This window comes from Physeter macrocephalus, chromosome 16 (genome assembly GCF_002837175.3).
Source record: "Physeter macrocephalus isolate SW-GA chromosome 16, ASM283717v5, whole genome shotgun sequence".
NCBI lineage: Eukaryota > Metazoa > Chordata > Mammalia > Artiodactyla > Physeteridae > Physeter > Physeter macrocephalus.
Genome location: NC_041229.1, coordinates 55,232,241 through 55,259,169, shown reverse-complemented (window position 1 = coordinate 55,259,169; position 26,929 = coordinate 55,232,241). Strand labels below are relative to the sequence as shown.

The window sequence follows — 26,929 nt, the reverse complement described above, 5'->3', positions numbered from 1 at the left end:
AAGTCAGACAGAGAAAGACAAATACTGTATGATATCACATATATGTGGAATCTAAAAAATACAACATATAGCATTATTGATATATATCAATAAATTTAAAAATCTTTTATTTTATATTGAATATAGTTGATTTACAATGTTGTGTTAGATTCACTGTATAGCAAAGTGATTCAGTAATACATACACATATATCTATTCTTTTCCAGATTTTTTCCCATTTAGGTTATTATAGAATATTGAGTTCCCTGTGCTATACAGTAGATCCCTGTTGATTATCTATTTTATATACAGTAGTGTGTATATGTTAATCCCAAACTCCTCATTTATTTCCCCCCCCACCTTTCCCCTCTGGTAACCAGAAGTTTGTTTTCTAAGTCTGTGAGTCTGTTTCTATTTTTAAAATAAGTTCATTTGTATCATTTTTTTTTAGATTCCACAGATAAGTGATATCATATGATATTTGATCTTTCACTGTCCAACTTACTTCACTTAGTATGATAATCTTTAGGTCCATCCATGTTGCTGCAAATGGCATTATTTAATTCTTTTTCGTGGCTGAGTAACATTCCATTATATATATATATATATATACCACATTTCTTTATCCATTCATCTGTTGATGGACATTTAGGTTGCTTCCATGTCCTGGCTATTGTAAATACTGCTGCTATGAACATTGGGGGGCATGTATCTTTTTGAATTACGGTTTTCTCCGAATTTATGCCCAGGAGTGGGACTGCTGGATCATATATGGTAGCCCTATTTTTACTTTTTTAAAGGAAACTCCATACTGTTCTCCCTAGTGGCTGTACCAATTCACATTCCCACCAACAGTGCAGGAGGGTTCCCTTTTCTCCACACCCTCTCCAGTATTTACTGTTTGTAGACCTTTTGATGGCGGCCATTCTGACTGTGTGAGGTGGTACCTCATTGTAGTTTTGATTTGTGTTTCTCTAATACTTAGCGATGCTAAGCATCTTTTCATGTGCTTTTTGGCCATCTGTATGTCTTCTTCAGAGAAATGTCCCTTTAGATCTTCTGCCTATTTTCTGATTGGGTTGTTTTTTTTTTTTTATATTGAGCTGAATGAGCTACTTGTATATTTGGAGATTAATCCTTTGTTGGTTGCATCGTTTGCAAATATTTTTTCCCATTCTGTGGGTTGTCTTTTCGTATTGTTTATGGTTTCCTTTGCTGTGCAAAATCTTTTAAGTTTAATTAGGTCCCATTTGTTTTTGTTTTTGCCACACCGCGCGGCATGTGGGACCTTAATTCCCCAACCAGGGATCAAACCCATGCCCCCTGCAGTGGAAGCAGAGTCTTAACCACTGGACTGCCAGGGAAGTCCCTGTTTTTATTTTTGTTACTCTAGGAGGTGGATCCAAAAATATATTGCTGGATTTATGTCAAAGAGTGCTCTGCCTATGTTTTCCTCTAACAGTTATATAGTTTCCGGTCGTACATTTAGGTCTTCAATCCATTTTGAGTTTATTTTTGTGTATGGTGTTAGAGAATGTTCTAATTTCATTCTTTTACGTGTAGCTGTCCAGCTTTCCCAGCACCACTTGTTAAAGAGACTGTCTTTCTCCATGGTATATTCTTGCCTTCTTTGTGGTAGATTAATTGGCCATAGGTGCGTGGGCTTATTTCTGGGCTTTCTATCCTGTTCCATTGATCTGTATTTCTGTTTTTGTGCCAGTACTATACTGTTTTGCTGACTGTAGCTTTATAGTATAGTCTGAAGTCAGGGAGCCTGATTCCTCCAGCTCCATTTTTCTTTCTCAAGATTGCTTTGGCTATTCGGGTCTTTTGTGTTTCCATACAAATTTAAAAACTTTTTCTTCTAGTTCTGTTAAAAATGCCATTGGTAATCTGATAGGGATTGCACTGAATCTGTAGATTGCCTTGGGTAGTACAGTCATTTTGAGAATACTGATTCTTTCAATCCAGGAATATGGTGTATCTTTCCATCTTTTTTGCATCATCTTTGATTTCTTTCATCAGTATCTTACCATTTTCAGAGTACAGGTCTTTTGCGTCCTTAGGTAGGTTTATTCCTAGGAATTTTATTCTTTTTGATGTGATGGTAAACGGGATTGTTTCCTTAAATTCTCTTTCTGATCTTTCATTGTTAGTGTACAGAAATGCAACACTTTCGTGTGCATTCATTAATGAGCTCTAGTAGTTTTCTGGGCTCAAAATATTGAAATTATCATTTGATATTACCAACATGCATTTAATGGACAAGTAATAGGAGCTTCCCTCACTAAAACATCAGTACTATCATTTTATTGCATATTAAAGGGATATGAACTGGTGCCAATCCTTTTGTAACTTATTTAAAAATTACATGGTAGATATCTGCCAAAAAGGTATCAAGAAGTTTTTTATAATTAAGTATAACAAAATAAAGCCACAGGGGACTTCCCTGGTAGTCCAGTGGTTAAGACTCCACGTTCCCAATGCAGGGGGCCCGGGTTCAATCCCTGGTCAGGGAATTAGATCCTACATGCCACAACTAAAGATCCCACATGCCACAACAAAGATCCCACGTGCCTCAACTAAAAGATCCCGCATGCTGCAACTAAAAAAAAAAAAGATCCTGCATGCTGCAACGAAGACCCCACGTGCCACAACTAAGACCCGGCGCAGCCAAATAAATAGATAAATAAAAATTAAAAAAGTAAAGCCACCCACAGAAAACAAATGAACCACTTAATAAATTATTAGAAGGCAAACAGGAAATAGAACCCTGTCAGCACCCGAAAAGCCGCACACAGCCTTTTCCCAATAGTAATTCCCTCTTTAACAAGTATAACTATTACCTTGACTTTTATATTAATCACTTCCTTATTTTGCTTTATAGTTTAGTTTTACCTTTTATTTTCTTTTTTAGGTCTCTTTAACCTATTGTTCCTCCATCCTTTTTTTTTTTTGTAATTTATTTGAGTCACCAAATCAAGTAATTTGATGGTGACTCAATTCTGTAATTTCTGGATTTTGCTGACTGCATTCCCATATTCCTCTGTCCTTTTTTCCCTGTAAATCGTCACTTTAATCTATAGCCTACATCAGATTCAGGTTCAATTTCTGTGGCAAAACTACTTTAGTGGTGGTATGTTCTTTATCAAGAGGCATTAATGTCTGATCATCTCTTTTTGTGATGTTAAGAGATGTTAATGCTGAGTATCTAAACCCTTTTCTTATTAGGGATTACAAAATGATGGAGGTTTCTCAAAAAACTAAAAGTAGAAATACCATATGACTCAGCAGTTCCACTCCTGGGTATATATATCTAAAAGAAACAACAACACTAATTTGAAAAGATACATGCACCCAATGTTCACAGCAGCATTATTTACAATTGCCAAGGTATGGAAGTAACCTAAGTGTCCATCAACAGATGAATGGATAAAGAAGATGTGGTAGATATATGCGAATGGAATACTACTCAGCCGTAAAAAAGAATGAAAGTTTGCCATTTGCAGCAACACAGATGAACTTGGAGGGCATTATGCTAAGTGAAATAAGTCAGACAGAGAAAGACAAATACTGTATGATATCACATATATGTGGAATCTAAAAAATACAACATATAGCATTATTGATATATATCAATAAATTTAAAAATCTTTTATTTTATATTGAATATAGTTGATTTACAATGTTGTGTTAGATTCACTGTATAGCAAAGTGATTCAGTAATACATACACATATATCTATTCTTTTCCAGATTTTTTCCCATTTAGGTTATTATAGAATATTGAGTTCCCTGTGCTATACAGTAGATCCCTGTTGATTATCTATTTTATATACAGTAGTGTGTATATGTTAATCCCAAACTCCTCATTTATTTCCCCCCCCACCTTTCCCCTCTGGTAACCAGAAGTTTGTTTTCTAAGTCTGTGAGTCTGTTTCTATTTTTAAAATAAGTTCATTTGTATCATTTTTTTTTAGATTCCACAGATAAGTGATATCATATGATATTTGATCTTTCACTGTCCAACTTACTTCACTTAGTATGATAATCTTTAGGTCCATCCATGTTGCTGCAAATGGCATTATTTAATTCTTTTTCGTGGCTGAGTAACATTCCATTATATATATATATATATACCACATTTCTTTATCCATTCATCTGTTGATGGACATTTAGGTTGCTTCCATGTCCTGGCTATTGTAAATACTGCTGCTATGAACATTGGGGGGCATGTATCTTTTTGAATTACGGTTTTCTCCGAATTTATGCCCAGGAGTGGGACTGCTGGATCATATATGGTAGCCCTATTTTTACTTTTTTAAAGGAAACTCCATACTGTTCTCCCTAGTGGCTGTACCAATTCACATTCCCACCAACAGTGCAGGAGGGTTCCCTTTTCTCCACACCCTCTCCAGTATTTACTGTTTGTAGACCTTTTGATGGCGGCCATTCTGACTGTGTGAGGTGGTACCTCATTGTAGTTTTGATTTGTGTTTCTCTAATACTTAGCGATGCTAAGCATCTTTTCATGTGCTTTTTGGCCATCTGTATGTCTTCTTCAGAGAAATGTCCCTTTAGATCTTCTGCCTATTTTCTGATTGGGTTGTTTTTTTTTTTTATATTGAGCTGAATGAGCTACTTGTATATTTGGAGATTAATCCTTTGTTGGTTGCATCGTTTGCAAATATTTTTTCCCATTCTGTGGGTTGTCTTTTCGTATTGTTTATGGTTTCCTTTGCTGTGCAAAATCTTTTAAGTTTAATTAGGTCCCATTTGTTTTTGTTTTTGCCACACCGCGCGGCATGTGGGACCTTAATTCCCCGACCAGGGATCAAACCCATGCCCCCTGCAGTGGAAGCAGAGTCTTAACCACTGGACTGCCAGGGAAGTCCCTGTTTTTATTTTTGTTACTCTAGGAGGTGGATCCAAAAATATATTGCTGGATTTATGTCAAAGAGTGCTCTGCCTATGTTTTCCTCTAACAGTTATATAGTTTCCGGTCGTACATTTAGGTCTTCAATCCATTTTGAGTTTATTTTTGTGTATGGTGTTAGAGAATGTTCTAATTTCATTCTTTTACGTGTAGCTGTCCAGCTTTCCCAGCACCACTTGTTAAAGAGACTGTCTTTCTCCATGGTATATTCTTGCCTTCTTTGTGGTAGATTAATTGGCCATAGGTGCGTGGGCTTATTTCTGGGCTTTCTATCCTGTTCCATTGATCTGTATTTCTGTTTTTGTGCCAGTACTATACTGTTTTGCTGACTGTAGCTTTATAGTATAGTCTGAAGTCAGGGAGCCTGATTCCTCCAGCTCCATTTTTCTTTCTCAAGATTGCTTTGGCTATTCGGGTCTTTTGTGTTTCCATACAAATTTAAAAACTTTTTCTTCTAGTTCTGTTAAAAATGCCATTGGTAATCTGATAGGGATTGCACTGAATCTGTAGATTGCCTTGGGTAGTACAGTCATTTTGAGAATACTGATTCTTTCAATCCAGGAATATGGTGTATCTTTCCATCTTTTTTGCATCATCTTTGATTTCTTTCATCAGTATCTTACCATTTTCAGAGTACAGGTCTTTTGCGTCCTTAGGTAGGTTTATTCCTAGGAATTTTATTCTTTTTGATGTGATGGTAAACGGGATTGTTTCCTTAAATTCTCTTTCTGATCTTTCATTGTTAGTGTACAGAAATGCAACACTTTCGTGTGCATTCATTAATGAGCTCTAGTAGTTTTCTGGGCTCAAAATATTGAAATTATCATTTGATATTACCAACATGCATTTAATGGACAAGTAATAGGAGCTTCCCTCACTAAAACATCAGTACTATCATTTTATTGCATATTAAAGGGATATGAACTGGTGCCAATCCTTTTGTAACTTATTTAAAAATTACATGGTAGATATCTGCCAAAAAGGTATCAAGAAGTTTTTTATAATTAAGTATAACAAAATAAAGCCACAGGGGACTTCCCTGGTAGTCCAGTGGTTAAGACTCCACGTTCCCAATGCAGGGGGCCCGGGTTCAATCCCTGGTCAGGGAATTAGATCCTACATGCCACAACTAAAGATCCCACATGCCACAACAAAGATCCCACGTGCCTCAACTAAAAGATCCCGCATGCTGCAACTAAAAAAAAAAAAGATCCTGCATGCTGCAACGAAGACCCCACGTGCCACAACTAAGACCCGGCGCAGCCAAATAAATAGATAAATAAAAATTAAAAAAGTAAAGCCACCCACAGAAAACAAATGAACCACTTAATAAATTATTAGAAGGCAAACAGGAAATAGAACCCTGTCAGCACCCGAAAAGCCGCACACAGCCTTTTCCCAATAGTAATTCCCTCTTTAACAAGTATAACTATTACCTTGACTTTTATATTAATCACTTCCTTATTTTGCTTTATAGTTTAGTTTTACCTTTTATTTTCTTTTTTAGGTCTCTTTAACCTATTGTTCCTCCATCCTTTTTTTTTTTTGTAATTTATTTGAGTCACCAAATCAAGTAATTTGATGGTGACTCAATTCTGTAATTTCTGGATTTTGCTGACTGCATTCCCATATTCCTCTGTCCTTTTTTCCCTGTAAATCGTCACTTTAATCTATAGCCTACATCAGATTCAGGTTCAATTTCTGTGGCAAAACTACTTTAGTGGTGGTATGTTCTTTATCAAGAGGCATTAATGTCTGATCATCTCTTTTTGTGATGTTAAGAGATGTTAATGCTGAGTATCTAAACCCTTTTCTTATTAGGGATTACAAAATGATATTCCCATTCTGTCAATCTTCCATCAATGATTATAAACCCTATAAAAAGAAACTTTACTAATTTATTATTTTGTTATATAGCAGTACAGTTAATACTGAAAAGTCAGGATTAAAGTTCAATTCTTTTTGTTTATTTAACAATTTTCAAAATAATTTGGTCTCCACTGGCATCCTCCAAAGGTAACCCGTTTTTCTGTTAGTATTATGATGAACTCATGGATTTAAGACATATTCAATGTGTTTTAATCCACTACAGTTATTATCCTTGTGATGCTTAAATTGTCCCATCTTAGACAATGGAAACCTTTTTAAGTTGGCTCTTGAGTCTTTTCATACAGTCCATACTACTTGGAATGACAGGATGTTTCTTGGCTCCTTATGCCCCAGAAATGGAATCAGCCACTTTTCCAAGACGCCTTGGTTTACTTTAATGGGAAACTGTATTTCAAGACCACGATCTGGGTGCTAAAGGATGCTCGCTGCTACTGGGTCGGCCATTGTTTTTAAAGTCTTTTCAGTGGACAGAGCTAGAAAATAATAAAATTAACCCATGAGTTCATAATGATATTTGTTTTTCCTTAACTTTTCTGTCTTACATCTTATTTCTTTTTCCCCACACTGAGAATCTTGGTTTTCAAGGACACCACAGATTATATAATTAGAATATCAGTTATTTTCCCTCATATTATGCACGTTTTCAGAATAACAATGACACCACCATCACCAAAGTGATTTAATGAAAGGTTCACAAGTTTTTTGCATGTACTCTTCCCATTCTTTCTCCATTTGTTTTGTCTTACTATAGCTCCACTGTGAAAACACATAGCCATTAAAGACTACATGTTCTCTATATCTGTCATTTAGATTTAGTTACATGTAACTACCAAGTTAATGCTCACCCAACATTCTTTTTTAAATCTTTATTTTGAAATAATTTTAGACATATAGATGTGTTACAAAAATAGTTCAAGTACATCATCACCCTGTTTCCCCTAAGTTGACAACTTACATACTCACAGCACAATTATCAAAACCAGGAAATTAACATTAGTAAAATACTATTAAACATAAACAGATTTTATTTAAATTTCGCCTTTCCCCGCAACCCCCCACCAGATCCTTTCTGTTTGAGGATCCATGTCTCATTTTGTTCTTGTGTTTCCTTAGTCTCCTCCAATCTGTGACCATTCCTCATTCTTTCCTTGTCTTTTCTGACCTTGACAGTTATTTTGTAGAATACCTCTCAATTTGGTCTTGTCTGATGTTTTCTCAAGATTAGATTAAGATATACATTTTTGATGAAAATTTCACAAAAGAAATGTTGTGCATTATATCAGAGGCTACATGATGATGTAACTACCTTGATCATTCGGTTACGGTGGTGTTGGCTGCTCATTCCACTGTAAAGTTAACCATTTTCCCCTGTGTAACAGGTAAATGTCTTGGGGAGATACTTTGAGATTATGCTAATATCCTGTTTCTCCACAAATTTGCACCCACTAATTTTAGTGTCTGTCAGAGATCTTGCCTGCAACAATTACTACTACAGTATTTCCCTAATGGTAAATTTGTATTATTCTCATTCATTCTACACTGCAGGGAAATGTAGTCCCTGCAGTGCAAAAGGAATTAATTGACATTCACCTTGCAGGGAAGACCTGTCCCTTCACCTCCATTTATTTATTTATTCAATTGGGTACTTATATAAGTAGGAACTCATAGATATTTCTTTTATTCTAAGATTTAAAATCTATCATCATATAAATTTGTTGCTAAAACAGTTCTGCTTTCACCACTGAGAGCTCTTTCCAGTTGGCACTGTGTACTACTGAGATGCTTAAATTATTTTTTGAATATGTCCTTAATTTCTGTCATTCTAAGATATTCTAGGCTTATCCTGTATTTTCCCTGCCCATCTCCTGAATCAATCTTGTCTTTAAGGGGCACTAGTTCCTTTTAATGGAAAACAATATTTTGAAATAAAAATCTAGAAGCTAACAGTGCTTATTGCTACTGGGGTATCATTGTTCTTAGACCCCTGTCATGAACAGAGGTAAGAAATACATGTATGTATATTAAACCGTACAAATGAATACATTTATATTTATTTCTATATCACCCACCACTGAGGTTTTGTTAGTCTTTTTGGCTATCTGAAGCTCATTTACTAGAAGATCCCTATAAAAAGACTCATGGGAAATTAGGTCTTCGATAGCAGTTTACCTGCAGTCTCTATCTAAAAGTCAGTTTGGCTAGACATAAAATCTCTGGTTCACATTTTCCCCCCTTAAATATGTTATGGCATTTTCTTCTGGCATAAGTCATTGCTTTCAAATATAGTGATGGCAGTCTTATATTCTTTCCCCTATAAGTTACCTGGTCTTTTTGTCAGGACTGCCAAAGTACTTTCTTCAAAGCCCAATAATTTTAATAGAATATGTCTTGATGTTGGTTGTTCTGAGTTGATTTTCCAAGGTACACAGTGTCTTTTAAACATGTAGTCTCATATCCTTTTTTCATTTCAGGAAGTTTTGTTAAGCATAGTCTTTAGCATTTTTGTCTGTTCCCTTGCTTTGGTTTTCTTTTTTACGGGCCTCTGTTCGATTTTCATTGCATATCTTCAAATCCTTATCTCTTTCTCTCAAATCTTTCTCTCTTTATTCATTTGCTTTTGTTTTGTTTTTAACTTTTTAAAAAAACACACACCTTTCCATCTGCTATTTATTAAGGGAACTAATTCTTGTGTTCGTTGACTCAGATGTTATTCATAGATTTTTGAAAAATCATAACTCTACCACCTATTAAGTTTTCATATGTTTAGTAAGAATGTCTTTTGGGTAAGCTTTCATTCTCTGCAGTGATGTTATTCTACTTCTTACTCTCTTTTGTTATTATAATTCTGTGGGATTTGACCTGGATCTTTATTAGTTGCTCATTTTCATGGCAAGTAGACAGTTTTTCTAATTTCACAGCTACAGAGCTCTGCATTTTTAATATTAAAAATTAAAGTGATTTACTTTATGAGGTCACCTACCTCTAGCCTTCTCCCATACTTTTATTAGCACCTTCTTTTTTGCTTGTCTCCATTGTCCCTATTGTACTTAATTTAGATCCTATTCCCAGCAGATTGCACAAAGCTCTGTGTGGAGTTTAGTCCTGGAAGGGAGCTTTGGCTGGAGAAGTTTGAGAAGTCATAAGGCCTAGAGTACCCGAGTCCCTTTAAGATCTTAATTTCACATACTGTTTATAGTTTTTTATTTCTGCCATCAATATGTTCCTTTTATAGGGGAGTCTGTAGAGAGTCAAAAACCATGCCACTGACATTTTCAAAAAATTATGAATGATAACTTAAATTATCACCTTCTGATTCTAGTCACAACAAACTCAATCAGAAAAGAAAACTTCAACACTTTCTCTAATCGTGAAACGTTTCTTTTCTTTTCTTCTTCCTCCCTTCTCTCGCTTCCTTCCTTCATAGAGTGGAATAAAGAGCTACTATAATACTAAAAACTAAATAATGATGGTATTCAATTACAAAAATTGTATGAATATCCTGAACACAGATGCCCTGTATACAAAACTATTCTTTAAAATTCTATCAGGCATTTTCAAATTGATAGAATTTTAAAGAATGGTTTTGTATATATAGGGCATCTACACTCAGGATATTCACGTAATTTTTGTAACTGAAAGTCACCATTAAGTTTTCAGTACTGTACTAGTAAACTTTGGTTTAGCAATTTATCTTGTAGCTATTCTCTCCACTCTGTCAATATTACTTCAGGAAGGCAAAGTAAACAATATTAATTATTCTCCTTAAGACTGAATTCAGGGCTTCCCTGGTGGCGCAATGGTTAAGGATCTGCCTGCCAATGCAGGGGCCACAGGTTCGAGCCCTGGTCCGGGAAGATCCCACATGCTGCGGAGCAACTGAGCCCATGCGCCTATTTTCATATGTTTAGTAAGAATGTCTTTTGGGTAAGCTTTCATTCTCTGCAGTGATGTTATTCTACTTCTTACTCTCTTTTGTTATTATAATTCTGTGGGATTTGACCTGGATCTTTTTTAGTTGCTCATTTTCATGGCAAGTAGACAGTTTTTCTAATTTCACAGCTACAGAGCTCTGCATTTTTAATATTAAAAATTAAAGTGATTTACTTTATGAGGTCACCTACCTCTAGCCTTCTCCCATACTTTTATTAGCACCTTCTTTTTTGCTTGTCTCCATTGTCCCTATTGTACTTAATTTAGATCCTATTCCCAGCAGATTGCACAAAGCTCTGTGTGGAGTTTAGTCCTGGAAGGGAGCTTTGGCTGGAGAAGTTTGAGAAGTCATAAGGCCTAGAGTACCCGAGTCCCTTTAAGATCTTAATTTCACATACTGTTTATAGTTTTTTATTTCTGCCATCAATATGTTCCTTTTATAGGGGAGTCTGTAGAGAGTCAAAAACCATGCCACTGACATTTTCAAAAAATTATGAATGATAACTTAAATTATCACCTTCTGATTCTAGTCACAACAAACTCAATCAGAAAAGAAAACTTCAACACTTTCTCTAATCGTGAAACGTTTCTTTTCTTTTCTTCTTCCTCCCTTCTCTCGCTTCCTTCCTTCATAGAGTGGAATAAAGAGCTACTATAATACTAAAAACTAAATAATGATGGTATTCAATTACAAAAATTGTATGAATATCCTGAACACAGATGCCCTGTATACAAAACTATTCTTTAAAATTCTATCAGGCATTTTCAAATTGATAGAATTTTAAAGAATGGTTTTGTATATATAGGGCATCTACACTCAGGATATTCACGTAATTTTTGTAACTGAAAGTCACCATTAAGTTTTCAGTACTGTACTAGTAAACTTTGGTTTAGCAATTTATCTTGTAGCTATTCTCTCCACTCTGTCAATATTACTTCAGGAAGGCAAAGTAAACAATATTAATTATTCTCCTTAAGACTGAATTCAGGGCTTCCCTGGTGGCGCAATGGTTAAGGATCTGCCTGCCAATGCAGGGGCCACAGGTTCGAGCCCTGGTCCGGGAAGATCCCACATGCTGCGGAGCAACTGAGCCCATGCGCCTAGAGCCCGTGCTCCGCAACAAGACAAGCCACTGCAATGAGAAGCCCGTGCACTACAACGAAGAGTAGCCCCAGCTTGCCACAACTAAAGCAAGCTCACGCACAGCAAGGAAGACCCAATGCAGCCAAAAATAAATAAATTAATTTAAAAAAATAAAAAAGACTGAATTCAGAAAACCTATTTCAGAATGCAGGCCATAACATCCATTTCTAGATACCAAATGCAGTATGGGAAAGTGCGCCAGATTATCCCTTAACTGCTACATTTCCTATTGAACCAATTTCACAAAAAATGAATAAATCAACTCATAAATTGCAATATCAAAAATGTTTCCATTGTATCACCAACCCAATAAATTGGAGTCTTTGGGAAAATATTAATTGATAAGGTAAAGATCCTTCCCTGAATGATATTAAACGTTTTAATCCCTCCCCCTACCAAAGCTTCTTAGCATCACACCATGACTAGGCCATCTATGTTCCATGGGCTAAGAAAAGCTTTTTTCCTTCTCCCAAGAACTTGACTGTTGGTTAAGTTCTGCTCCTCTTATAAACCAAAAACTGGAATGTCAACTCAATCACTAGGCCACAGAGCTCATGTTATCAATAACATCTAACTGATGAACTACATCTGGATTGAGAAAAAAAAATATGTAAAGCACTGAGAACAGTGTTGGCACATTGTGATGATATACGTGTCAGCTATTTTATCCACTACAACGTAAGCTTCACGAAAGCAAGGATTTTAGTCTGCTTTGTTTACTAAACTCCCATGCCTAAAATCATGTTTGGCACATAATAGGTGCACAATAAGTATTTGTTGAATGAATAAGAATCATTTTTCTGTTAGAATAAGAGAAACAGAAGAGACACTATTTAAGAGAAAGAAGAAAAACAGAGAACTAAATGACTTGCTCCTCCCCTCCTTTGCTCTTTCAAGAGATGACCTCCCCTACAGACTTTCTTTTAATTGTACTGAGAGTCAGAACATCAGCATTCACTGAGGAATATTTTCAGAAACAGCTGTATGAAAGCCTTTGTTGTCCAGTTGGCACTCTGCATCCTCAGATTGAAAATATTCAGAAAAAAAATTCCAGAAAGTCCCAAAAAGCGAAACTTGAATTTGCCACACACAGGCAACTATTCACATAGAATTTACATTGTATTAGGTATTATAAGTAATCTATGGATGATTTAAATGAAGTATATGGGAGGATGTGCATAGGTGATATGAAAACACTATTCTATTTTATATAAGGGACTTGAGCCTTCTTGGATTTTGGTATCGGCAGAGGTTCTGGGAGCAATCCCCAGAGAGACCAAGGGATGACCATATTTGTTTTCAAGGTTAGGAGAAGAGATTGCCTTTATAACCTTGATACTCAAACTGTGGTCCTCTGACCAGCAGCATCAACGTCAACTTGGCATCTGTAAAAATGGTGAATCACATAAATTACTAGGTAAACATCATGCATATTAAAATTTGAGAAGTACAGTTCTAGATCACTCTAGTTAAAGGCATAGGCTTTATAAGAATCAGAGTTCAAATCTAGACTCTGACACATTATTATCTATATGACCTGGGCAAGCTTATAAACGTCCAAATTCTTTCATCTGTAAAACTGAAATAATAATAGTAGTACCTCAAAGAGCTGCTAATCCTTTTATTAAGAGAATTAAATAAAAATGCACATGAAGCATTTGGTAGACTGCAAAGAAGCAGGACATGCCCAATAAATGTTAGCTGGTGTTATTCTTGAAATTCCCCGCCCCTCCTATAAGGCCCCCAACAGTGAAACTGTAGAATTAAACACAAGAAAGAGCTTTACTTTACTGAGGAAATAGTTTGTTCTTCTTTCTAATTTAAACTATACAATGACTCCCCCTTCAAAATCAGTGTAAAATTTAAGTTCACTTAATAGGAATAACTGCCTCGTAAATTTCTGTTGCCTTGACCTCTTTGGTCTTGATTTAAATACACTGGAGAAGAAGCAAACACAGGAATGAATGACCAAACTGAATGACCAAATGAATATTAAGTCTAAACTCAGAACTAATCCTTAGGGATGCTACTAAAAAAATCTGGAAAATTCAATAACATTATATAGTAAACTTGAAAATTGCTAAGAAAGTAAATCTTAATGGGTCTCATCACAAGAAAAATTTTGTAACTTTGTATGGAGATAGGTAATTACTAAATTTATTGTGGTGATCATTTCACAAGGCATACAATGTCAGATCATTGTTGTAACCCTGAAATGAATAATAATGTTATGTGTCAATTATACTTCAATTTAAAAACATCTTAAAATTCAATAGTGGGTTTAGACTACTTTAAAATTATTAAGTTTTACTGATGTAGGCTACAAACTGAATTTTAAGATATAGAAAAGAATTTTTCAAATCAGAAATATGGCTTACGAGTAAGACCACCAAAGATATTTGAAATCATATAAGCACTGGTCAAAGGAGGACAATAAACAGGATTTTTGCTAAAAGCAATGCTTAATATGTACGAACATTATACCCTACATTAAAAGGCATAATTACTTGTTTTTATGCAATGCTTGCAGCTAGGGGATGACTTTATGGTTAATTCCCTCAAAGCAGCAAATAAGGTAAAAACATATTGCTTTCAGGTTCTAATCAAAACAGTAAAGGAAAACTAACAGTAGAGGAAGAAAGCATAATAAGGAGAGCAAATTCTCTCCCCTGTCATTAAAAGGTATGTTATCAACAAAAGTATTAACTAAAATGATGTTAGACAAACTTTCAGTTGGTTTCTCTGCTTCTAGAAAAGTTAGGACTTGGTTCTGTCCTTCTAAAAAGGTTACGGGGCTTCCCTGGTGGCACAGTGGTTGAGAGTCCGCCTGCCGATGCAGGGGACACGAGTTCGTGCCCCGGTCCGGGAGGATCCCACATGCTACGGAGCGGCTGGGCCCATGAGCCATGGCCGCTGGGCCTGTGCGTCTGGAGCCTGTGCTCCGCAACGGGAGAGGCCACGGCAGTGAGAGGCCCGCGTACCACAAAAAAAATAAAAAAAATTTTTAAAAATTAATAAAACCTAAAAGGTTACGATTTGATCTGCTCAGTTAAGCATATTAGGAAACTCAATCAGGAAATCAAGTTTAATAATTATAATTCTTGTAGACTTAAGGATTTGCTAAGGGCAACCCAAAACAAAACAAATAAACAAAGAAAACCAATCCAGACACCACACACACACACACACACACACACACACACACACACACACACAATTAAAGAATTGGCAAAGGATTTGAATAGATATTTTTCCAGAGAAGATATATAAATGGCTAAGTACATGAAAAGGTGTTCAACATCATTATAGTCATTATGAAAAGGCAAATCAAAACCACAGATACTACTTCACATCCATTAGAATGGTTATTATTTTAAAACAAAGAAAAGAAAAGAAAGTGACAAGTGATGTGTAGCATGTGAAAAAATTGGAACCCTTATGCATTATTGGTAGGAATGTAAAATGGTGCGGTGGCTGTAGAAAATAGTACGGCAGATCCTCAAAAAATTAAAAACAGACCTATCATTGGATCCAGTAATTCTACTTCAGATATATACCCAAAAGAAGTGAAAGCAGATATCTATACACCCACTTTCATAGCAGCATTATTCTCAATAGAAAAAAGGTAGAAGAAACCCAAGTAACCAGTGACAGATGAATACATAAAATGTGGTAGATACACATAATGGAATATTAGCCTTAAAAAGGAAAAATTCTGATACTTGCTACAATATGGATGAACACTGAAGACATTAAGCTCAGTGAAAATAAGACAGTCACAAATGGACAAATGCTGCCATGATTTCTCTGAAATAAGGTTCCTAGAGTTAGTCACATTCACAGAGAAAGAAAGTAGAATGATGGATGCCTGGGGCTGAGGGGAGGAGGGAGGAGAATTAGTGTTTAATGAGTACAGAGTTTCAGTTGGGGGAGGTAAGTCTGGAGATGAATGGTGGTGACAGTTGCACAACACAAATGAACTTAATGCCATAGAACTGTACACTTAAAAATGGTTAAAATGATTAAATTTTATGTTATGTATATTTTACCACAATAATTTTTTAAAAGTTCACTAATATCTTGTACTCTTAAATTAGTAACAGATATTATGTTTTGATGATATGAACATTTTTTATTTAAATTTTTAAAATGTTCAATATAAAAGACCAAAGTCCTCAATGGTTTTTTGCCGCTGCTTCTTGTTTTTTTTTTTCATTAAATAAAAGGAAAATGTACCTCCTTTTACAGGAATGGTTAAAAATTTTCAAATTGAGGGAATTTCAATTTATATAGCTGGGAAGAGGAGTAGAAAAGAGAATTACAAAACAAAGCAAAACAAAACACACAAAAAAAACCTTGTTTAGGTGTTTCTTCCTCCTTTTTAGTCTCCTCATCCTCTAAGCTGGGACTTTCCCGGGAAGAGTTGTCCTGTTGGCTAGAGTTTTTCAATAGTACAGGATCAATTTGTGCTTTCAGGAGTGCAAGAGTCTCAGCCAACTCGTTTCGATTTCTAAAAAAGTGGAAAAAAAAAAAGACAGCATAAAAATCTTTCTTGTTTTCTAAGACCTGTGTTGCCAAGGGTTGAGGGGGAGGGTCAGAGAATTGGGAGCCTGGGGTTAGCAGATGCAAACTAGTATATATAAGATGGATAAACAACAAGGTCCTACTGTACAGCACACGGGACTATATTTAATATCCTGTGATAAACCATAATGGAAAAGAATATGAAAAAGAATATGTATAATGGAGTCACCTTGCTGTACAGCAGAAATTAACACAACACTGCAAATCAACTATACTTCAATATAATTAAAAAAATCTTTCTTCTGTTCTAAAGAGATTTCAGAATATATCTATTAGAAATTAAAATTTTAAAAAGAAAAACATATTAAGAACATCAAAAAACACTAGTACAGCTAACCCTAATTAACCTTAAATTTTAAAATTAAGTATTAGGAATGAATACATATCAAAATAAACTCTTCCCCAAAAAGGAATCTTAAGACTATTCTATTGATTTGAATGGCAATGCAAATCTCTTTGGTTAAAAAGAACAGTAGGAACAAAAATTAAACAAAAAGCCAAGTTTGATAATTTTTTTAAATACTTCGCAATGTCTAGGGAGTACAAAATCAACGGAAAACTTGCTTGAAGAATGTTTTTTAAACTAAATGATTCACATTTTTGATTCATTTGGGAATAAGAACTCTTTTCCACCTACAGAGAGAATAATATTTGAAACTGCTATGGAAGTCTACTAACACAGTTCAAAAACCCCAAAATTTAGGTTGTGGATGCTGCTTTGTCAATTAGAGTTTACAACTACAGGAAGGGAATTCATTTTGAATAAAAAATACAAGAAAATCCCAAATAAATAAGATAACAATCTACAAATTATTTGTTTTTACTACCAAATCCACAGGTGTAGTATGGTCAATTTTAATGCCACTTACAAACAAGAAAACTAATTTAAATATTTTCCTGCTCAGATAAACAGTGAAAATAAAAAGGAAACCCTGGACTAAGAGTTGAGAAACTTAGTTCTATATCTGCCACTAATTAAACTGCACCATGATCTTCCCATCTGTGTCATCAAAGCACTGTGCATGCACCTCTAATTCTACGTAGTTAGTATTAAGATGAAACTACTTGTTTTCTTATCTGTCATGCCACATATGTCCTCTATCCTCTGTTTCCACCTCTGTGTCCGATTCCACCTGCATCCCACCTAGCTGCCTTATGAAGTACACTCTAAAAAAATGTTTAATGAATGAATAGAATCCCTGTTCCTAAACTAAATGGCGATGTACTCCTGGACAGGTCATATATCTTCATTAGCCCTGAGGTTCCTTATCTATAAAAGACTGGATTCTCTCAAGTATTATTAAATTGGCTTCCAAAGAAAGTAATAAAATTGCCAGTGATTGACGTCTTTCAGAAATTAAAATGACAACCATTTTGTCATTGTGTATGACAATGAACACAGGTTTATACATATAAATATTGTGCATGGGAATGAATACATGTTTATATATAACTATCACATTAGCATATACAATAAAATGAATAGTTTTAGAATTTTAATTATCTAATAGTAGAAGGTCAGATTACATGGACTTTCAAGATCATGTCTGATACTACATCCAATTTACAAAAAAGGAAAATTAAAACCTAGATATGTTAAATAAATTTATTTTTGGCTGTTTCTATCTCTGAACTTCATTAGACCAATCTGATTCTAACCTAAGACTCTATCCACTTAATGTTATTACTATGATATTTCACTAAGAATTCCATTTGTTATTTTTTGAGGTCATGCTGGGAACTGCATGACCTCAACCCATTTGTTATTTTTTGAGGTCATGCTGGGAACTGAAAAAAATACTGAAGTATTTCACTATACCTATTTTTAAAAGCTGCTGAACATTAGAAGAGTGCCAATATTGCTAGAAAATCCATGTCAATTACTTCCACTACTCTAAGCAACAAAAAAATTTAGCAGAAAAATTAATTAAGAACTCCCCTAAAGGCTTTTAATGTGACTACTGTATTAAAATGCAAACCTAAAATAGCCATTATTATATGAAAACAGAAAACTACCCATCTGGATTTCTCCTGTTTCGATCTTACAATTAGATTTAGTATGCTAAGTAGTTTTTTAAAAACCCTAAATTAGAACTAGAGGGTATTTTAATAAATGTATATTAAAATTATATCCAAATTTCTTACCACTTCTTACAGGACCTTTTATTTTTAGTACGATTTTTAAAGGTTACTTTCCATTTAGTTATTACGAAATATTGGCTATACTTCCCATGTTGTACAATACATTCTTGAGTCTATCTTACACCCAACAGTCTGTACCTCCCCCTCCCACTGGTAACCACTAGTTTGTTCTCTGTATCTGTGAGTCTGCCTATATTTTGTTTTATTCATTAGTTTGTTGTATTTTTTAGATTCCACGTTAGTGATATCATAAAGTATTTGTATTTCTCTGACTTATTTCACTTAGCATAATGCCCTCCAAGTTCATCCATGTTACTGCAAATGGCAAAACTTCTTTAAGACTGAGTAGCATTCCATTGTGCATATATGTGTATGTGTGTGTGTGTATAAATATATGTAAACCACAACAGATTCATGTATGTTAATTGTTTCCTGCAACTTTTCCAAATTCACTGCTGAACTCCAGTAGTTTTCTGGTAGCGTCTTTAGGATTTTCTGTGTACAGCACCATGTCATCTGCGAACAGTGGCAGTTTAAGGCAGTTTCCTCCTTTCCAATTTGTATTTTTAAATTTCTTTTTCTTCTCTGATTGCTGTGGCTAGGACTTCCAAAACTATGTTGAATAAAAGTGGTGAGAGTGGGGATCTTTGTCTTGTTCCTGATCTTAGAGGAAATACTTATAGCTTTTCACCATAGAGTATGATGTTAGCTGTGCATTTGTCACATACAGCCTTTATGATGTTGAGGTACGTTCCTTCTATGCCCACTTTCTAGAGTGTTTTTATCATAAATGGACGTTGAATTTTATCAAAAGCTTTCTGCATCTACTGAGATGATTATATGGTTTTTATTCTTCAATTTGTTAATGTGGTATATCACACTGATTTGCAGATATTGAGAAATCCTTGCATCCCTGAGAGCAATCCCATTTGATCACAGTGTATGATCCTTTTAACGTTTTGAGTTTTTTTTTTTGGCTGCGCCACATGGCATGTGAAATCTTATTAGTTCCCTGACCAGGGATCGAACCCACACCCCCAGCAGTGTAAGTGTGGAGTCTTAACCACTGGGCCAGAGAAGTCCCCTTTTAATGTATTACTGGATTCGGTTTGCTAGTATTTGCTTGAGGATTTTTGCATCTATGTTCATCAGTGATATAGACCTGTAATTTCCTTTTTTTATGATATCTTTGTCCAGTTTTCATATCAGGGTGATGTTGGCCTCATAGAATGAGTGTGGAAGTGTTCCTTCCTCTGCAATGTTTTGGAATAGCTTCAGAAGGATAGGTGTTAACACTTCTCTAAACCTTCTCTAAAGGTTTGGTAGGGGCTTCCCTGGTGGAGCAGTGGTTGAGAGTCCGCCTGCCGATGCAGGGAACACGGGTTCGTGCTCTGGTCTGGGAAGGTCCCACATGCCGTGGAGCGGCTAGGCCCGTGAGTCATGACCGCTGAGCCTGCACATCCGGAGCCTGTGCTCTGCAATGGGAGAGGCCACAACAGTGAGAGGCCCACGTACCGCAAAAAAAAAAAAAAAAAAAAAGTTTGGTAGAATTCATAACTGACTCATTTGCTGTACAGCAGAAACTAACACAACACTGTAAATCAACTATACTCCAATAAAAAAAATTAAAAAAAAAAAGGTTTGTAGAATTCTCCTGTGAAGCCATCTGGTCCTCTATAGGACCTTTTAATTTTTTTAAATAAATTTGTGGGGTTTAAAAAATATATTTATTTATTTGGTTGCATCAGGTCTTAGTTGCGGCAGGCAGGCTCCTTAGTTGTGGCATGTGAACTCTTAATTGCGGCATGCATGTGGGATCTAATTCCCAGACCAGGGATTGAACGCGGGCCCCCTGCATTGGGAGCATGGAGTCTTAACCACTGTGCCACCAGGGAGGTCCCTATAGGACCTTTTAAAGCAGACTGTGGATTCTAACAACAGTTCAGTTGTTTTGCCATCCCTCGCTCGTTTTCTTTTCTTTAAAACATTTCTTCACTGAGGCATATTAAATCAGATATATCCCTCCAAAATGCCATGTTCTCTTATGATCTCAGGTGTTTACATTTCTGTTCTCTTCAGCCCAAAGTGCGTTTCAGACTAACTCCAATCATTATTTCAAAGACAAACATAGAATGGATAAATGTGGTATATCCATACAAGGGGGAATATTATTTAGCCATAAAAAGGAATGTAGAACTGATTCTTACTACATAGATGAACCTTGAAAATATTATGCTATCTGAAAGAAGCCAGACATGAAGGCCACATATTGTATGATTCTATGTATATACAGTGTCTGGAAAGGCAACTTAGGGAAACAGAAAGTAGACTGGCATCTGCCACGGGCTGGGGAAAGGGAAAATGGTGAGTAAATGCTAATGTACAGGGTATGGGGTTTCTTTGTGGGGTGAGGAAAATGCCCTGGAGTTAGATAATGGCGATAGCTACACAACTTTGAGAATATACTAAAAATCACTAAATTGTATTTTTAAAAAGTGATGGTGACTTGGACAAGAATGTAGTTATGAAAGGAATGAGGAATGTTTAAACACTGGATACATTTTGCATAGAGAGATGACTGGATTTGCTGCAAGAATGGATGGGAAGTGAAAGAAAAAGAAAAGTTAACGATGTGCCTCCCAAAGTTTTGGATCCAAGCAAACATGGATGTTATTAACTGTGATGGGAGAAACATATTGAAGTGGAAAGGCTGGAAGCTCAAGTTATGGGCAGACTAACTGATTTTGACTTAATGGATTCTTAACTATCTGTACCTAAAGTTAATCTAGACTTGAGTGAAGTAGAACATATCATCCTAATTATATAATATATATATGATTGGAATATATAATTATATATTCCAATCATATAATGTGGAATATGATTTTTCTTAGTCTAAGGGATGTTCAGAGTTAGAATTAGTGGTAGGGATAAACCGTTCAGAAGCAATTGACCTGATAACCCAATTCAATTAAAAAAAAAAAAAGACAAAACAAAAACACAGCCAAGCATAATAGGTATCATCTTCTGCCAAGTATGGGTTAGATATCTGGTTCCTCCACAGCACACTGGAGTGATCTCCATCACAGATCACATTTATGACACTATATTACCATTTACTATTTCCCTGTATCTTTCTCCCACAATATGGAGAGCTTAGGAATGGCATCATGTCTTTGTACCACCAGAGCACAGGACAGTTAGTTATACAGCAAGTCTTTAGCAAACACCTGTAATATATGATTCCAAGGTTTACCAATAATTTTCCATCTTTTTCATGCAAGTCCAAATTACTGAGTAGACAAAAAGGAAGATAACAGTATGACAGTATTCCTTAAGGGGGCCAAGAAACTGAAGGAAGGTATTAATGAGTGATATCAACAGCAGTATATTAATAACAGAAGTTAACATTAGTGAGTGATCACTATGCTCCAGGAATTACTCCAGAAGCATTACATGAATTAATTCATATAATTCCAATATAATCTGATTAAGTAGGTACTATTATTACCCCCATTTTATAAGACTAGGAAAGTAAGAACATGCAGAAAGGTAGAGTAATTTGCTTATGGTCACAGTACATATTAAAGGCAGAACTGAATTATAGACAGTCTGACTTCAGAGACCATCTTTTCAATCACTGTGCTATATTAGCAGCATGTCTTGACAGATTTTCTAATCATGGGTTCATGAAAACTCTGTATACTATTTAGAAATCAGCTCTTTGAAAATGATTGTCAAACCACTATCAATACTTAAAATATTTTTATTGAGGTATAACTGACATCCATTGAAATGAACAGATCTTAGGTGTTCAGTTAATCAGTTTTGACAAATGCATACATCTGTGTAATCCACACATCTATCAAGATAAGGAATATTACACATCACCCCAGAAAATTCCCCTCTGCCCTGTCCTACTCAATCCCTCTCCTCCACCAAAAGCAAAAATGAATTACAGTTTTGAACACTGTAACCACAGACCAGTTTAGTTAATTCCAGAACTTAAATGGAATAACAGTATGTACTTTCTGGCTTCTCACACATGATAATGCCTTTCAGACAAATCCATAGAGTTGCATGCATTATAGGTCATTTTTTTTATTGCCTAGTAATAATCCATATATGGGGACTATTATGAACAAAGATGCTATGAACATTATTACACAAGGTTTTTTGTAAACATTTGGTTTCACTTCTCTAAGATAAATACCTAGGAGTGAAATCACTGGGTTATGGGGTAACAGTATGTTTAACATTCGAACAAATGGCCGAAGTGTAAGTGGTTATACCATTTTACTTACATTCCCACCAGCAAGGTGTTTAAGAGTTCCAGTTGGTCTACATTCTTGCTAACATTTGGTAGTGTAAGTCATTTTCATTTTAGTCATTCCAGTGGAGGTAAAGTAGTACCTCATTATGGTTTAAAGTGGGAATTCTCTGATGAATAATGATATCAAACACTTTTTCATGTGAATATGGGCCATATGTATATATTCTTTAGAAAGAAACTGTTCAACAGTCTGCAAAAAACTTTAGCTTTCTTAGGAGACCTAGTAAAAGCACTTTCAGCAGTCCCTTTCTGATTTTGAAGAATCGCCTAATGAAGTCTGGTCTAAGATGTGCTAAAGGGCTTCCCTGGTGGCACAGTGGTTGAGAGTCCGCCTGCTCATGCAGGGGACACGGGTTCGTGTCCCAGTCCAGGAAGGTCCCACATGCCGCGGAGTGGCTAGGCCCGTGAGCCATGGCCACTGAGCCTGCGCGTCCGGAGCCTGTGCTCCGCAACGGGAGAGGCCACAACAGTGAGAGGCCCGCGTACCACAAAAAAAAAAAAAAGATGTGCTAAAATTCTCTGATCATTAATAACCAATAACTACCACTTCATGGTATTCATATTTTTTGCTTATCTTTTACATTCCTAAAGAAAATTGCTTGACATATCCCCTAGCATAAATTAATATCACTTATAGCATATTATTTCATCAGACATAGAAAATATTTTTCTGTACTTTATCCTCTTTCATTGAGGACTAAAGTAGTGATGAAATAACTATAACAAATACTATTCTTTCACGGCAATTATGTTTTGAACATTAGTTGAAAGGAGTGGGACACTGGCTAGAGCTCAAACATTTTTGTTTTTGAAACATAATACTTGGTTAAGCCATACATAACTGCCGGTTTTATAGGTTAAAATGTTCAAATGTTGGCAATTTCATTGCCAATGTTGGCAATGTTGGTTCAATGAAACTTAACGATTTTGACTATTTTGTAAGTAACTTACTAAATCTAATTGTTCAAACTTAAAATACAATTATATTTCAGTTAACCACTTCCTATCTATCCATCTCATATATATTTATAAGTTTTATACAAACAGAAATGGAAATTGCATAAGTTTTAAAACTATGATGTTATAGCATTAAATTTAAAAAAAACTTAAGAACTTAATTTTTTAAGAGCAGTTTTAGGGTCTAAGCAAAATTGAGAAGGTACAGAGATTTCACATGTATTCCATGCCAATACACAGCTTCCTCCATTCTTAAAGTATGTTTGTTACAATTGATGAACCTATCCTCACACATAACTACCAGCCAGAGTCCATAGTTCACGTTACGGTTACCCTTAGTGTGGTACATTCTACGGGTCTGGACATATATATACCAACACTCATCCATCATTACAATAGTATCAGACAGAGTAGTTTTACTGCTCTAAAAATTCTCTGTGCTTCACCGATTCATCCCTCATTCCTCTCTAAACCCTGACAACCACTGTTCTTTTTACTTTCTCCATAGTTTTATGTCTTCCAGAACGTCAAATAGTTGAAATCATATAGTTAATTTCAGACTGCCTTCTTTCTTTTATTAATATGATTTAACCTCCGTGTCTGTTCATGGCTTGACAGCTCATTTGTTTTGTTTTAGACAATATACCATTGTCTGGATACACCTCGGTTTATCCATTTACCTACTGAAGGACATTCTTAGTTGCTCTCAAGTTTTGCCAAGTTATGAGTAAAGCTGCTATAAACATTCATGTGCAGGTTTTTGTATAGACGTAAGTCTTCAACTTCTTTGGGCAAATACGGAGGAAGATGATTGCTGGATCATATGGTAATGTTTAATTTTGTAAGAAGCCGGCAAACTGTCTTCCAAAGTGGCTGTGCCATTTTGCATTCCCATCAGCGATGAATCAAAGTTCCTATTGCTCCACATTCTCACCAGCATTTGGTGTTATCAGTGTTCTTGATTCTGGCCACTGTAATAGGTGTCTAGTAATACCTCACTGTTGTCTTAATTTACATTTCCCTGATGAAACAGGACATGGTGCATCTTTTCCTGTGATGATGCCATCTGTCTGATAAGGTCTTTGGCTCATTATAAATCAGGTTGTTTGTTTTCTTACTGTTGGACCTGAAGAGTTTTTTGTATATTTTGAACAACAGTCCTCTATCAGATATCTTTTGTAAATTATTTTCTGCCATTCTGTGGCTTATATTTGCATTATGTCTTTCACAGAGCACAAATTTTTAAATTTTAACAAAGTCCAGACTATCAATTCTTTCTTTCATGGATTGCAGCACCTTTGGTATTGCATCAAAAAAGTTATCATCAAACCTGAGGTAATCTACATTTTCTTCTATGTTATCTTCTTGGAGTTTTATAGTTTTGCATTTTACATATAGGTCTGTCATTCATTTTGAGTTAATTTTTGTAAAGGTTGTAAAGGTGTCTAGATTCAATTTTTTGCATGTGAATGTCCAGTTGTGCCAGCACCATTTGTAAAGACTATCTTTTCTCCACTGTATTGCCTTTGCTCCTTTGTCGAATGTAAGTTAACTATATTTATGTGTGTTTACTTCAGTGCTCTTTATTCTGTCCCACTGATCTACTTGTCTATTCTCTTGCCAATACCACACTCTCTTCATTATGATAGTTTTATAGTAAGTCATGGACTCAGGTACTGTCAGTACTTCAACTTCGTTTGTCTACAACACTGTGTATTCTAGGTCTTTTGCCTATAAATTTTAGAGTCAGTTTGTTGATATCCACAAATAAGTTGCTGGGATTTTGATTGGGATTGCAGTGAAATCTAAAGATTAAGCTCGGAAGAAGTGACATCTTGACAATATTAAGTGTCCTTGTCCATGAACATGGAATATCTCTCCATTTATTGATTCTTCTTTGATTTCTTTCATTAGAGTTTTGTTTTCCTCATATACATTTTTTCATATTTCATTAGATTTATACCTAGGTATTTCAGTTTTAGGGGAGCTAATGTAAAGGTACTATGTTTTTAAATTCAGGTTCTACACATTCACTGATGGTATATAAGAAAGTGACTGACATTTGTGTATTAACATTTTATCCTGCAACACTGCTATAATCACGAATTAGTTCCAGGAGATTTTTTTGGCTGATTCTTTCAGATTTTCTACACAGAAAATGATGTCACTGGCAAAAAACGACAGTTTTATTTCTCCCTTCTCAATCTGTGTCATCTCTTATTTCCTTTTCTTATCTTACTGCATTACTTAGAACTTCCAGTATGATGTTGAAAAGGAATGAAGAGAGCAGATACCCTTGTCTTGTTCCTGATCTTAGTGGGAAAAACTTCAAGTTTCTCCTCATTAAATAGATGTTTCAGGTAGGTTTTTGTAGATTTTTTAAAAAATAATTTTAAATTAAATATTCAGCTAACAAATCTATTAGATGCTCCTTCACTTTTGTTGAAAGCCAAGTACTGGAAATCCTCCAATTTTGTATAGGATTTATTCTCTGCCTCCATAGCAAATCAGTTTGTTTGTTTTTTGGATTTTTTTTGGCCACATCGCATGGCTCGCAGGATCTTAGTTCCCCATCCAGGGATGGAACCCAGGGCCCCAGCTGTGGAACTGCAGAGTCCTAACCACTGGACTGCCAGGAATTCCCAATATATATATTTTTTAATCAAGGAAGTTTCCATCTCTTCCTACTTTACTGAGAGTTTTAATCATGAAAGGGTGTTGAATTTTATCAAATGATTTTTCTGTATGTATTGACATGATCATGTGATATTTTCTTCTTTAACCTAGTGATTTGTGAAAACTGGTTTTCAAATATTGAACCAGCCTTGTATACCCAGGATAAATCCCACTTGGTCATGGTGTATTATACTTTTTATGCATTGTTGGATTTAATTTGCTAATATTTTTTGAAAATTTTTGTCTTTATGTTCATGAGAGATACTGGTCTATAATTTTCTTTCTTTATAATATCTTTGTCTGGTTTGCATATTAAGGTAATGCTGGCCTCACATAATTAGTTAGGAATTATTCTCTCT

At 35.3% G+C, this 26,929-nt stretch overlaps 1 protein-coding gene and 1 long non-coding RNA gene across 2 annotated transcripts in view; one reads left to right on the top strand and one right to left on the bottom strand.

Annotated features, from left to right (window-relative positions):
* RSF1 (remodeling and spacing factor 1) overlaps window positions 1-26,929 on the bottom strand; it is a 193,379-nt gene that overhangs the window by 41,722 nt on the left and 124,728 nt on the right. Inside the window, exon 5 of the mRNA XM_024131699.3 lies at window positions 16,234-16,388. Within this exon, the coding sequence (XP_023987467.1) occupies window positions 16,234-16,388 (155 nt within the window). The remainder of the gene's footprint in view (window positions 1-16,233; window positions 16,389-26,929) is intronic.
* LOC112066983 (uncharacterized) overlaps window positions 1-26,929 on the top strand; it is a 105,482-nt gene that overhangs the window by 54,133 nt on the left and 24,420 nt on the right. The gene's annotated exons all lie outside the window — the stretch shown is intronic.